The sequence below is a fragment of the Mus caroli genome, unplaced genomic scaffold (assembly GCF_978045245.1).
Source record: "Mus caroli unplaced genomic scaffold, Mus_caroli_1 scaffold_1, whole genome shotgun sequence".
NCBI lineage: Eukaryota > Metazoa > Chordata > Mammalia > Rodentia > Muridae > Mus > Mus caroli.
In genome coordinates this window covers 71,161,003-71,174,014 of record NW_028227256.1, presented here as the reverse complement: position 1 = coordinate 71,174,014, position 13,012 = coordinate 71,161,003, and the positions used below count along the sequence as shown (strand labels likewise).

The window sequence follows — 13,012 nt, the reverse complement described above, 5'->3', positions numbered from 1 at the left end:
AGGGTACAGTCCCGTGGAGCTTGCAAGCTGCCTGTAAGAGCAAGAGTCTGAGACCAGAAAGGGTAGGGACTTGCTCAGTGGTCACACAGCAAAATGAAAATGGTTAGGACAGGAACCCAGGTGTCCTTGTAATAACTAGGGCCAAGTGATGAAGATCCCATTGACCACAGAGGTCTGAACACGCAGGAGTCCTACCTGTCCTCTGTACTGCTTTCCAGAGTTTCCGTTCCCCGAGGCCAGCTTTGGTTCAAAAATACGAAAGTTCCAGAAACAATTCCTTAGTTTGAGATGGTTTTTTTTGTGACTGTGCATTGCTATGCTCTATTGCTGTTATATTCTTACTGTATCTAGATTATTAACTAAATGATATCACAAGCATTTACAAATAAGAAAAGGCACAGTATTCACCTGCTGTGCCTGCTCTGTTGCCTCCCCCCGCCCCCAATGCCAGCCCTATCTCAGGGGCTTTAGCTGGGGACAATCCCAACTGGAAGTGCACATTTACTGAACCTGTCTATGTTAGTAGTGGTTTACATAAAGCTGCAACTGAGTAGACCACCCCCCTCTACTGCAGGGAAGCAGCTGTGTGGTGTGTGTGTGTGTGTGTGTGTGTATGTGTGTATGTGTGTATGTGTGTGTACTGACTCTTTACAGGAAGTGGGGACCATCTATGAATGAATAATTATTCAGGGGATAATTATCCAGAGGGGCATTTTGAACTGGGCCTTGAAGCAGATATATGAGTTCACCGTTCCAGACTTGTTCCTTGCAGACTCAAAGGTCCATATGGGGAAGTTGGTATGGCAGGAACAGATCCTTTGGGGATACTGACTGGGGTAGAGGCTAGACTAGACTATAGAGAGGAGTTGGTTCTAAATAGGTATGTGGTATAATCTGTGTGCCCTTGCCTGTACCGCAGCCATGAAGCAAAGAGAGTCAGGAAGGAGCAGGGTCCCTGTATCACACTTAGGGATCTAATTCCACCCTAAGCCTGGGTCCTCGAACGTTTGCTCCTGTGTCAGAGCACCCAATCAATGGGCAGCAGGAGGAAGCACTTGCTTTGCTCATGGTTTCAAAGGTGTTAGTCCATTGTGCTGGCGTGGGGTCGGGGTGGGGAGGCATGGCTGGGCAGAGCAGCTCTGTTCATGCTACCCAGGAGGAGGCAGGGAGGGATACCAGCCTGTGGTGTCTGCTTTTTCTCTTTTCTCCCCTGTATTCCACCTCCTCTCCATAGGATGAGGTCCCTTCCTCTCTGGAAGAATATACAGTCTCGGAGGTGTGCTTGAATGACCTCTGGTGCTTCCCAATCAAATCAAGCTGTCAGTGAAAATTAACCAGCTCAAGACCCAAACTCATGGCTTCAGCCTTTCCCTATAACACCATGTGCTGATGACTAAGGCTTTAAAATACAAGCTTGCCGAGCAGCTGGGCCTGATGGCGGGGAGGTGGTAGTGGTGGTGGTGGTGGTGTGGTGATGGTGGTGGTGGTGGTGGTGGTGGTGGTGGTGGTGGTGGTGATGGTGGTGGTGGAGGTGGTGGTGGTGGTGGTGGTGGTGGTGATGGTGGTGGTGGTGATGGTGGTGGTGGTGGTGGTGGTGATGGTGGTGGTGGTGATGGTGGTGGTGGTGGTGGAGGTGGTGGTGGTGGTGGTGGTGATGGTGGTGGTGGAGGTGGTGGTGGTGGTGGTGGTGGTGGAGGTGGTGGTGGTGGTGGTGGTGGTGGTGGTGGTGATGGTGGTGGTGGTGATGGTGGTGGTGGTGATGGCGGGGAGGTGGAGGTGGTGGTGGTGGTGGTGGTGGTTGTGTGAATAGTCAAGATTACTCAAACCAAGGCTGGAGAAATGGCTCAGCAGTTAAGAGCCCTCCTGGTTGCTTTTCCAGAGGTCCTAAGTTCAATTCCCAGCACCCACATAGGAGCTCCCAACTCCAGTTCTAAGGGATCCCACTCCTTCTTGCCTGGAAAAGCAACCAGGGATACACTTGATGCACAGAAATACATTTGGAAAAATATCAATACACATAAAATAAATAATTAATAATAAAAAAGATTATACAAACCAGCCCTATCAGTATAGTGTGTGTGTGTGTGTGTGTGTGTGTAGTGTGGTGGGGGTGGGGGTTAGCAGAGGGTGTGAATCCCCCTCGGAGTTGGCGTCACACTTCCTTTCTGCATCATCCTGAACATTTCATTGGTCTTGGAGAGGCCAGCAGCAAGGTCTGGCTAAACCTTGAATAACATCAGGAGAGAGAGAGAGAGTGAATGTAGACTGCAGGACCACTGCAGTCCCCGGAGAAGACCAAAGACAGGTAGCCAAGACTGTGAAGGAGGCTCCTGTGGAGGACACAGAACTCAGTGGAACTGGGGACGGGTGTTCTGAGGTGGAGTACCATGCCTGGGGACCTGGCCCTGTGTACTGAGCTTCTGCCTCTGAGGTGGGGTAAGGACAGTCACATGTGGGGAGCATACCACATATAGTGCAGAGAGCTCTGGGCTGTTGTCTTGCAGTCAGTGGACTGCACATCTCCACTTGAGGACACTTGCTGAGTGTCTGTCCATTGAGAGACTCCTATGGTCCTACAACAAGATACTGCTAAGGGTGCCTACCACATGAATGCTGGAAACATCCCAGACTGTGATCATCAAGTCACCACTCGGAGAACTGCCTGGACAAAGGGAATTCTTCCATCACATACGTGCCTGGTTCTGGATCACAGGAGGGTCTGTCTGCCTGGGCCTTGAATGACTTATGAACTCAAGCTCCTGGTGCAGGCAGATAGCTCAGCTGGGAACTACTAGAGTGACCAGATTGTGGACTGGTCAGACAAGGAGATGGCGGGGGTACCAGAAAGACTGAAGGAAGCTCACGGTAACGTGTGCAGACTGGAATGCCCTTTATGAAGAGACAGTCTTGAGTGGATTCCACCAGCTAAGAGGGATTGGACTCACTAAGGACTGGGGATGAGGGATTGAGTTCCAGACTGTCAGAACAGCATGTACAAAGGCCCCGAGGGAGGAGAGAACTTGTTGCATCCTGAGAATGTCAGAAATGTGGATACTGGAAGAAGACAGAGTCCTAGTCCCCCGACATGTCCCTAGTGCCCAGATTGGGGGTTGAGAGGCTCAGAGGACTCAAGATGCTGTTGGTTGAATATGAGGCAAAGGAGGGGGTTCACAGTTCAGGGAAAGACTGAGTGTGGGAGAGGATTAAATGATGGGGATGGGCACAGAGCCATGGGGAGATTTTCAGTAGGTCTAATTCAGTAGACATTTATTCTTTAAACTTTCTGTTGATTCTTTGTGAGCTTCACACCATGCACGGCAGTCCCGCTTAATTCTCCATCCCCTCATGTCCGCCCTCCACCCCTGTAAACTCTCCCTCAAAAGAAAATAAAAAGCAAACAAAACAAAGCATAGAACATCTCATCCCAGATGCTGTAGTTTGTCACAGCATGTCCCACAGTCTACCCCTCTGTCCACCCATCTTCACTTGCAAATGTTCATTGCGATGAGTCACTGGTCTGATTCAAGATTCTGGCTTCTGTGACACCATCAATACTGGATCCTAATCAGGACTCCTCCTGGTTGTCCTGTGGCTGCCCTGTGTCATGGAGATTCTGCTGTTTTGGGACAGCTTGCTCACCTGATCCAACAGTTCATGATTGATGTAGATTTTGGGGTGGGTCAACTCAAAGCCCTGCATCTGGGCCCCGGGTGGTAGCTGAGCTGGTCACCCTGCTGGCTCTCCCTTATCTGCACCACTAGGGCAAGCTTTCCCCGTACTGCTCAGCCTAGCCCACTCAATGCTGCCAATGGCAGGAGGCAGGGTCAGCTCTCCTGCTGTCCTTGGCCAGCTTACCCACACCCAGAGCCAGCTCTGCTGTGTTGCCTAGTTGGAGCACGGGTCATTGGATACCTATTAAACTCTTACTGAGTACCAGGTACAGGAACAGTGGGGTGTCCGGGACCAGTGGTGGTGAGTGTGTCTATCTGTAGTCTATGGCCAGCAGTGGGGGTGGGGTGGAGGGTGTTCCGGGCTCAAACCAACTGAACTGAGGTTTTCTCAGTCCTAAGATCTCTGTCCCAAGGAAGGCAGGAGGGTGGAATACCTTCTGGATGGGAGGGAGCTGTCACTTAGGTTGGGGAGCCAAGCTCAGGGACTCTGGAAAAGGCAAAGGTGAGTGGGGTGTGGACCGCATGGTAAGGCATATGTGCCTACAGGTGATGGCCCTGAGCTGCTCTGTGGGCTGCCAGGGTTGGCACAGACAGCCTTGTTCAGCCCGTGTTGAGTCACACAACCTGAGCTGGGCCAGGACAGGGTGCCAGTGATCAAGGTGACATCCAGGCTCTACCTTGCTGGCCTGGCTGGATGTGGGGCACTCCAGAGCCTCTATGACTGTGGAGGGGGCCTCTGACCCTCTACAGCTGGGCCCAACTGCTAAAAGCTGGTGGCTGAAGCTGGAAGGGGTGAGGGAGGACAGACAGAATAGGAGCAGCTGAGACTTGATTTAGGGTGTTCTCTTGCCTGCTGCCCTGTTTCTGTAACCACTGACCGGGCCCTCCTGTCCCAGTCAACCTAAAGACCAGGAGACCCAAATCAACCCAGAGCCCAGGTCAGAGGCCCTCAGCCACCCCTGGGAAGGGCTCCTGGAACCTCCTACAAGTGCCAAGTGCCCCGGGGGTGGGGCAGCCGAACAGGGGACATTCCTGGCTTCTGGAACCTGATAGGAAATTTGATTCCAGCTTCTGTGGTGGGAGGGAGAGCAAGTTCTCCGAGTGTGTGTGTGTGTGTGTGTGTACTAACATGCAGGAAGGAACTGTGTGTGTGTGTGCACATGTGTCCTATGACACAGATCCCAGGGTCTCTGCAGCATGGGTGTGTGTGACGCTCCCAGCATGGTGTGTGTGTGTGTGTGTAGGGGAGGGAGGAGGGAGGTCCCAAATTCTGTGTGTGCCTGCGGGTGTGCCCGGGCCTCTGGCCTAGGGGTGTGCACGTGTGACAGGCCCGCCTGCTGTCGGGTGTGAGCGGAGAGGCCCCTCGCTCCTCTGTGCCGCTGGCACTAGGCCTGGGTCCCCGCCACCTCAGCCTGGCGGGGCTCCAGCGGACGCCCTCGGGGTACGCACCCGGGCTCCCCGTCCTTTCTCCCCACAGTCCCCCCTCCCTCCTTCTTGTTCCCCCCTCCCCCTGGCGGGCGTGGAGAGCCGGGGTGGGAGGAGATTGCGCCTGAGTTTCCATTTCATACCTCGCGGCTAAAAACTTTCTTTCTGTCTCGCTCCCACAGTCTGCAGCTTCTCCTGTCATCGGAAATGCCAGGCCAAGGTAAGGGGCAGCCGGCCGGCTGGGGTAGGGGCGGGCTAGGGCGGGCGGAATAACTGCTCTTTGTTTATGCAAAGCGCGGAGCGAGTGTCAAGGTGAAGGCCAAGGCCGCGGAGGCGCTGGGGGTCCTGGGGTCGTCATGCACTGCCTGCATGGCCCCACTCGGCCAGCCTGGGGTAGCCTGGTCCGTTGCTTGACAGAGAGTGGGGGCGGGGCCGTGGAGTCGTCTGACACGGTGATATCCGTTCTTCATGGGCCAGCTCTCCTTTTGGGTGCTTAGTTTCTCCAGTGCTTCCTGGCGGGTCGTGCAGGAGAGGGAAACTGAGGCAAAAAGACGGGAGCGATTGCTGGGCCCTGATTGTTCAAACGTCTTTTCAGCCTGGGCAGAGGGTGGTGGGTCCACTTTGTGGAGTAACGGGGTGTAGGGAGGTGGGGGGTGGGGGTGTCATGAGTCTGGAAGGAAACTGCTGGCAGGTGGCTCAGTTCCGTCGCGGGCGGTTAGACCTACTAGATAGAGCTAGTAAATAGAGACCTACTAGATAGAGCTAGTAAATAGAGACCTACTAGATAGAACTCTCCCTGCTCTTCCCCAGCGTCTGCTCACGGTCGAGGCCGCCCCGCCCCCCTCCTTGCCTTTCGCTGGCCCTTGCTTTATAAACTTGACCTCTGGCAGGAGCCCAGGTGAGAGGGCCACGGAGCCTTCAGCAGGGAGGTTAGGCACAGCGGTCGGTCGTGCCTAACTTCCCCCTCCCGTACCCCCCCCCCTCCTCCCTGGGCTTTATTTTTTTGTTAGTTGAGTGATGCTATGCATGCTAAGGCTTTAGCTGAATGAAGCCCCTTCATCCCAAGGATATGGGGAATAAGAACTCCAAAGCATTGTGAGTGTTAGGTGAATTAAAGACTCTAAGTGCTCAGCTAGGAGCACCAGAAGTGCTCAAACAAACAACCAAACCAAACCAAACAAAAACCTGGTACCAAGGAGCAATCGGGGCCTGGTTGGGAGGGGAAGGAGCCTTTGATGGAATGTCAGGTCTGGGAGGGGTCTGCCCCTCCTGTGAGATCCTGAATATGCTGTGAGGCCTCCCTGACTGTAAACTCCTGGTTGCAAAGACCCCGTGTCTTGCAATAGGGATACAGGCTATCCGTCTGGGTTGGCTTTATCTTTGGGGTAGTATGTGTTGCCCTTTCCCCCATTTTCCTCTTTGTTCAGTTCATCTGGGATAGAGTTCTCAGTCTTTAACCCCAGAACCTTCCAAATCTTCTCTTCTCCTCCCTGCACCTTCCTGTATTGGTGTTTCTCAGCAGAACTGAATGCTCTGCAGTAGGCCTAAGCTTCAGAAAGTGCGCCCGGTATGCGCACTATCTTATTTTAATCTTGTAATCCTATGGGCCAGAAGATGGTGCTGCTTTACAGTTGGAGAAACTGAGTCACCAAAAAGTGTGGGTATAGTTCCTCTGTCATAGCCCTTTGTGCCCCGTCGGTTGTCCTTCCCTGGCCACTGGGAAGTGTCTCCCTCCTGATCTGCATTTCTCTGTTAGTACCCATCTCTTTAGTACCCACGAAGGAGACACATGAAGAGTCTTGGGTGGTAGATTTACTATCAGTGAAAATTTCCTTGGGGGGTTTGGTGGCTCAGAAAGATGTGATGGACAGAGGTCCCTTGTTTCAGACAGATATCAAAGCTGACTTTTAGGAGTGGCCTCCTGCCTGAAGATTCTCACCTGTGCTGGGGGTGCAGGTACCCCAGGCTGTATTGATCTCGCATTGCCCAGCCAAGGAGACCAACTAGAAAAGGGAGGGGCTGGGCAGGGCGCCTCCATACAGATGGAGCTTTTCATAGGATTTTCCTCTATAGGAAGTGGAACCTCCTGGTGGTGTGTACTCCACCCAGCTGGCAAGAGTCTCCCCAAACCACAGCTCTTGCTGCAGCCCTGCCTCTTCCTCTGGTTGGGAAGCTGAGTTCTGTACTGTGGGTTTGTAGCTAGATCAGCTTGATGAACATCTCCTCCATCCCCTGCTTCTAGAGGATTCACCAAGCAACTGGCCAGCCCTCTCCATGTACAGGACACTTCTCTGAGGCAGCAGAGAAGAGAATCAGGCAGGATTAGCCCAGCATGAGATCTTAGAGGAGTTATGTCACATGGGATCCAGAAGATGTCCCTGGTACTGAAGGAAGAGAAAGAAGAGCAAATGCAAAGGCCCTGGGGTGAGGTGAGCTTGCAGAAAGGCCAAGCTCAGGCTGGAGAGCTTAGAACACTAGAAACTGGACTGGGTTACCACTGTGAGAGGCTGTGTTGCGCAGGGTCAAGGGCAGGCTCAGAAGCTGCTAGTGGCAATCACCCAAGGCTATCCGGTGTTCTGGCTGCTGGTATGACATTCAGAAGCATGCAGGGGTGGCGAGCAAGGGGCCGACTGGGGTGCCTTTCAAAGTCCAGAGCCTTGCTAGTGGGTGGGATCCTGGGTGTGAGAGGGAATGGCTGACTCATAGGTCCTTGGCCAGAGTGACTGGGGACATGTGGCTTCATTTACTGAGTAAAGGAAGTGTGGGAGAAGGTTCCTTGAAAGCACTGTGGGGATTTTCCTTTGTTTTGTGTCTTTTTCCATTTTTCTCCCTTCTCTTCATTGGGGAGTTTTCTTGCTGGTTCTTAATTCGTGCCTCCGAGAATGTTCCTATAGTATGAACCCATGCTTGGATGAGGCTGGAACATGGACATATAGTAATATAATGTAGCGAATATCTCCCTAAATTTAGAAGATCAAAGCAGGAAAAAAAAACCCCATTTGTGTTTCACCCTGTTTCAGAGGGTCTGGAGCTGGAGAAAGGCTTGCTGGCCAGCTGTAGCCATAGAAGCTGAAGGCCAACATTGCGTCCACAACATTGTCTCCACCACAACATTGTCTCCACCACAACATTGTCTCCACTACAACATTGTCACCACCACAACATTGTCTCCACCCAACATTGTCTCCACCACAACATTGTCTCCACCCAACATTGTCTCCACCACAACATTGTCTCCACCACAACATTGTCTCCACCACTACTATCCATATCAGAGATTGAACTCAGGGCCTCAAACATGCCAAGCAAGCACACAACTATTAAGCTACATCCCTAGTTTCTCGCTACTTTTCTTTGAGATAGGGCTGGCTGTTAAGGCACACCTGGAACTCTGTTATAGCCCAGGGTGGCTTTAAACTTACCATCCCCCTGTCTTAGCTTATACAGTAGCTAAGATGGCAGGCGTGTACCTGGGAACAGAGGCCCATGAGGGATACTGAGATTCAAACTATATCAGATGCTGGCCTCAGCTGCCCAGAGAAAAGGGTCAGGCTAAGGGGTTCCGGGAGGCTGCCTGAGGGGCAGAGTACATTATCATGTTCCCTCACCAGCTGCTGCATAGAATTCCCCAACATGCAAGGTACCCCCATTCATTTTCACAGCCTGGGTGGTGGGTGAGGCCCACAGTAACCCTATTTTACATATCCACCATTGAAATCTAGCAAGGGTGTCCAGTGGGGCTCTGGTATTTCTCTACAGTGGGCTTGTACCAGGGTTGACCAGGTGAGAGGAGACCAAAGAATGATGGCAAGCAAGAGAAACAAGGATTTGGGAGAGAAGGGACTGGAATCTCAGTATGGTTCCTGCCAACTCCCTTTCCAGTTCCTGTAGATGCCAGTTCTCCCACAGCCCCTCACCCTTGTGCCTCTTGGGGTTATTACCTGCACCCCTTTTTTCCTCTGCGGTTGAGGATTTTAAATAAACAACCAACATTGCCTTCCCACTCTTTAAAAATTTTATTTTTATATGTATGGTGTTTTGCCTGCCCATATGTCTGGGCATTACTTGCCTGCCTGCTGTCTGGAGGCTGGAAGAGGGAGTTGGAGCCCCTGGAACTGGAGTCAAAGCTGGTTTTGAGCCACCTTCGGGCTTGAACGCAGGTCCTGTAGAAACTCAGCCAATGTTCTTAACCACTGAGCTGTCCCTCCAGCCCTGCATCTCCTCTATGGTAGATTTCCTCTCTGTCGTTCTCTTTGCTCCCCACTTTCTCATGTTACAACCTTTCTTGTATTCGTGTGTTGCTATTGTAACTATGGTTTTAGAGTTACAGAGTTGCAGAGGTATTGCAGGGAGTTACAGAATATTGAACCCAGGTTCCCTGATCCCCTGATGGAATTGTAAGCAGAACCTTGCTGTCCTGTGGCTCCAGATCAGCTCATGGCTTCTTCTCGAAGAACACTCTTGGTCCCCTATAGGTCAGATGGGGTTTTATGAAAGGAGAAGGGCTTGGGTGCACCAGTGCTGGATGGCTGACATTTCTCACCTGCTTGCTTCCCTCAAGTTTTTTTCCTGTGTTTGGGTCAGGCTCAGGAGGGGAAAAGACCACACCAGTGACTTGGTCTCCTTCCCAGTTGTGATGGTTTGTATATACTTAGCCCAGGGAGTGGCACTATTAGAAGGTGTGGCTCTGTTGGAGTAGGTGTGTCACTGTGGGTGTGAGCTTTAAGACCCTCCTTCTAGCTGCCTGGAAGTCAGTATTCTGCTAGTAACCTTCAGATGAAGATGTAGAGCTCTCAGCTCCTCCTGTACCATGCCTGCCTGGATGCTGCCATGTTCCTGCCTTGATAATTGACTGAACCTGTAAGCCAGCCCTAATTTAATGGTCTTTTTAAGAGTTGCCTTGGTCATGATGTCTGTTCACAGCAGTAAAACTCTATAAGACACCGGTATGCAGTATGCAGAGGGCTCCAGTTTCATGTTTAAGCTCCAAAGGAAAACATAATCCCATAAGAAACCTACTTTCACTGCAGCCACACTTTTGATGCTAGGGCCCTCATTAACATACTCACAGCCTTCCCTGTAGGGTTGGAGAAACCAATTCCCCAGCAACCAAGAATAGCCTATCAGGAGGCAGGGGCTTGTTGCCGCAGGATCAGTCAGTGGCTCTGAGCCTGGTGGAGTGTATAAATTCTTCGGCCTTGGAGACTGCTGTGTTTCAATCCAGACTGTATCAGTAATACTCACGGTGGGACCTTTGACAAGTCTCTGAACGTCTCTCAACCCATTTCCTCATCTGTAACATGCCAGTTATTATGGTACCTATATCTTGGGGGGGGTCTTACGAATACTGAGAGTGATAACCCAACTAGAGTGCCAAGCTCAAAATATAGAGCTCAAGAAGTTATGAATCCTGATTCACTTTAGTTAATTCTTCCTATCGTCTCTTACCTCATGTAAGGGGGAGGGGATATGATAGCACAGCTGGCTGAGACGATGATGTCAAGACTAGACATTTGCACACGTGCTATGCTATCTCCTCTTGTCTCTCTCTGTCATCAGGGAAGAGCAAGGTCATTGCATGCACCACTGTAGTGTGGCTTTGACTGTTTGCCTACAGGTGACACCTAATGAACATAGCAGTCATGGCTTGAGATCGTGTATGGATGTTGGAATCACCTGGCCACTTTAACACACTGTGCTTTGCATGGTGTGCGTGGGTTCTTAAAAAGGGGGGCCAACAATGGCAGGGCTGGTTCTAGTCAAGCTTGGCATGGCTTTTTAGCAGTTTCGCTCTGAGGTGTTTGCCAGAGAGAAATAAAAACATTTCTGCATGGTGAGGAGTATACAGATATTAAAGCCATGAGAGACCCAAACTGGGAAAACTCCTATTTTGCAGCAGTGAACAATGGGCGAAGAAATGGTGATACAGTCTGCAGAGTCAAATTCCTGGGTCTTAAGAAGTCATGGACTTAGGTTGGGCGAATGCTTGCCTAACGCAGGAAGCCCTGGATTCTAGCCCCTGTGCCTCATAAGCCAGATATAGTGGTGCATACTTGTGATCTCAGCACTGTGGGGGTGGAGGCAGAAGGGTCAGGCATTCAGCATATCTTTATTTACATAGCGAGTTTGGGGCCAGTTTAGGCTACATGATGCCCTCTTTCTTTTCTTTTCTCTCTCTTTTTAAAAAAGCTTCATTTAGCTGGGTAGTGGTGGCACACACCTTTAATCCCAGCACTTGGGAGGCAGAGGCAGGCGGATTTCTGAGTTCTTATTATTTTATGTCTAAGAGTACACTGTTGCTGTTTTCAGACACACCAGAAGGGGGCATAAGATCCCATTACAAATGGCTTTGAGCCACCATGTGGTTGCTGGGAATTGAACTCAGGACCTCTGGAAGAGCAGCCAGTGCTCTTAACCACTGAGCCATCTCTCCAGCCCATGCTGCCCTATTTCAAAACAAACAAAGGAAGGCATGGATGAGTCTTCCACACAGGGGCATAGAGGAGACCCAGAGACTTGGTGCTGACTGAGAGAAACCAAACCCAGAAAGTGTGCACACCAATTGGATGATTTGTTTTCTATAGATGGGTAGGATTCCAATGATAAGGACTATCCCAGTTGATACTGGGAGCGGGAGGTTAGAGAAGAGGCCAGCTGATAGCATGGAGAGTGTGTGGGCAAGCAGAACTCTTTAGCTATTAAGTCACACAGATACCTGTCAAATATATTGAACCCAGGAGGTGGAGTCAGGAGGATTATAAGTTCTCAGAAAACCAAACCAGGAGGCAGGGGGCATAACTCAGCCAGCAATGTGCTTGATACACAAACATGGGGCCCTGAGTTCAGACTGCCATTGTTCAAGTTAAAGCTAGACAGGATAGTGTGTGTTTCTAACCCCAACGCTGGGAGATAGAGGCCGATGGATCTGCACAGCTCCTGGGCCAGCCAGTCTCGTCAATGGGCAACTGAACAAGTGCTAGGTTCAGTAAGAGACTTGTCTCAAGAAAGTAAGCTGAAGAAGTGACCAAAGAGGACAACTTCCGCTTCTGAAAGCCTATTGATAAGTATCTCAAGTACTGATTTTCAAATACTGAAACAGCCTCGTCTCCCTGAGACGAATCTCATTTGGCAGTGGTACATAACTCTTTCTTATATGTCATTGGATGAGATCTGTCAGTGTTTGGATGGGGATTTTGCATATATATTTATGAGAGATTGGGCTCTTGTTCAATTTTCTTACAGTATCGTTGTCTAGTTTGAGTAACAAGGTGAAACTGGCCTCAGAATGGAGTGAGACATTTTCTCTGCATTCTGTAGCTGCTTTTTATAGTTTTGATTTTATAATGTTCTGTTGCCCAGGCTATCCCAGACTTCAAGAGAACTTCACCTACCCACCCACCCACCCACCCATCTGCTATCTACCATCTCAGCCTTCCAAGTAACTGGGATTACAGATGTGTGCCACTGTACCTGGCTTTTCTTATCTTTTTGGAAGTGTTTGCGGACCATTGATATTGATTATTCTTTAGATGTTTGGTAGAATTCATGTATTATGCCATTTGGGTCTGGATTTTTCTTTGTACCTAAAGTTTTTATTGCTCATTCAATCGATATGTTGAAGGGACTATTCAGCCTTTCTATTTCTTTTTGGGTCAGATTTGGTAGTTTGTGTGTTTCTAAGAAATGTATCTATTCCATTGTAGTGTTCCTTTATTTATTTATTTATTTATTTATCTTTTATTTTTTTGTGGGGTCACTTACAATGTCATTTTTTTTTCCATTTCTGATTCTGGCCATTTTCACCTTTTCTTTCTTTTCTTTTCCTTCCTTCCCCCTCTCTCTTTCTCTCCTTCCTTCCTTCCTTCCTTCCTTCCTTCCTTCCTTCCTTCCTTCCTTCCTTCTTTCCCTTCCCCTCC

The 13,012-nt window shown here is 50.3% G+C and overlaps 1 protein-coding gene across 13 annotated transcripts in view; it reads left to right on the top strand.

Moving 5' to 3' along the window:
* The window catches only part of Tns1 (tensin 1), a 213,544-nt gene that overhangs the window by 50,507 nt on the left and 150,025 nt on the right, over positions 1-13,012 (top strand). For 11 of the 13 annotated variants that reach the window (XM_029474293.2, XM_085838301.1, XM_029474288.2 and 8 more), the window contains exon 3: positions 5,279-5,316. In XM_029474293.2, coding sequence (XP_029330153.1) covers positions 5,279-5,316 — 38 coding nt within the window. Of the gene's footprint in view, positions 1-3,949; positions 3,973-5,088; positions 5,113-5,278; positions 5,317-13,012 lie in introns of those variants that run through there. The other 2 variants (XM_029474317.2, XM_029474312.2) reach the window with 2 other exon arrangements.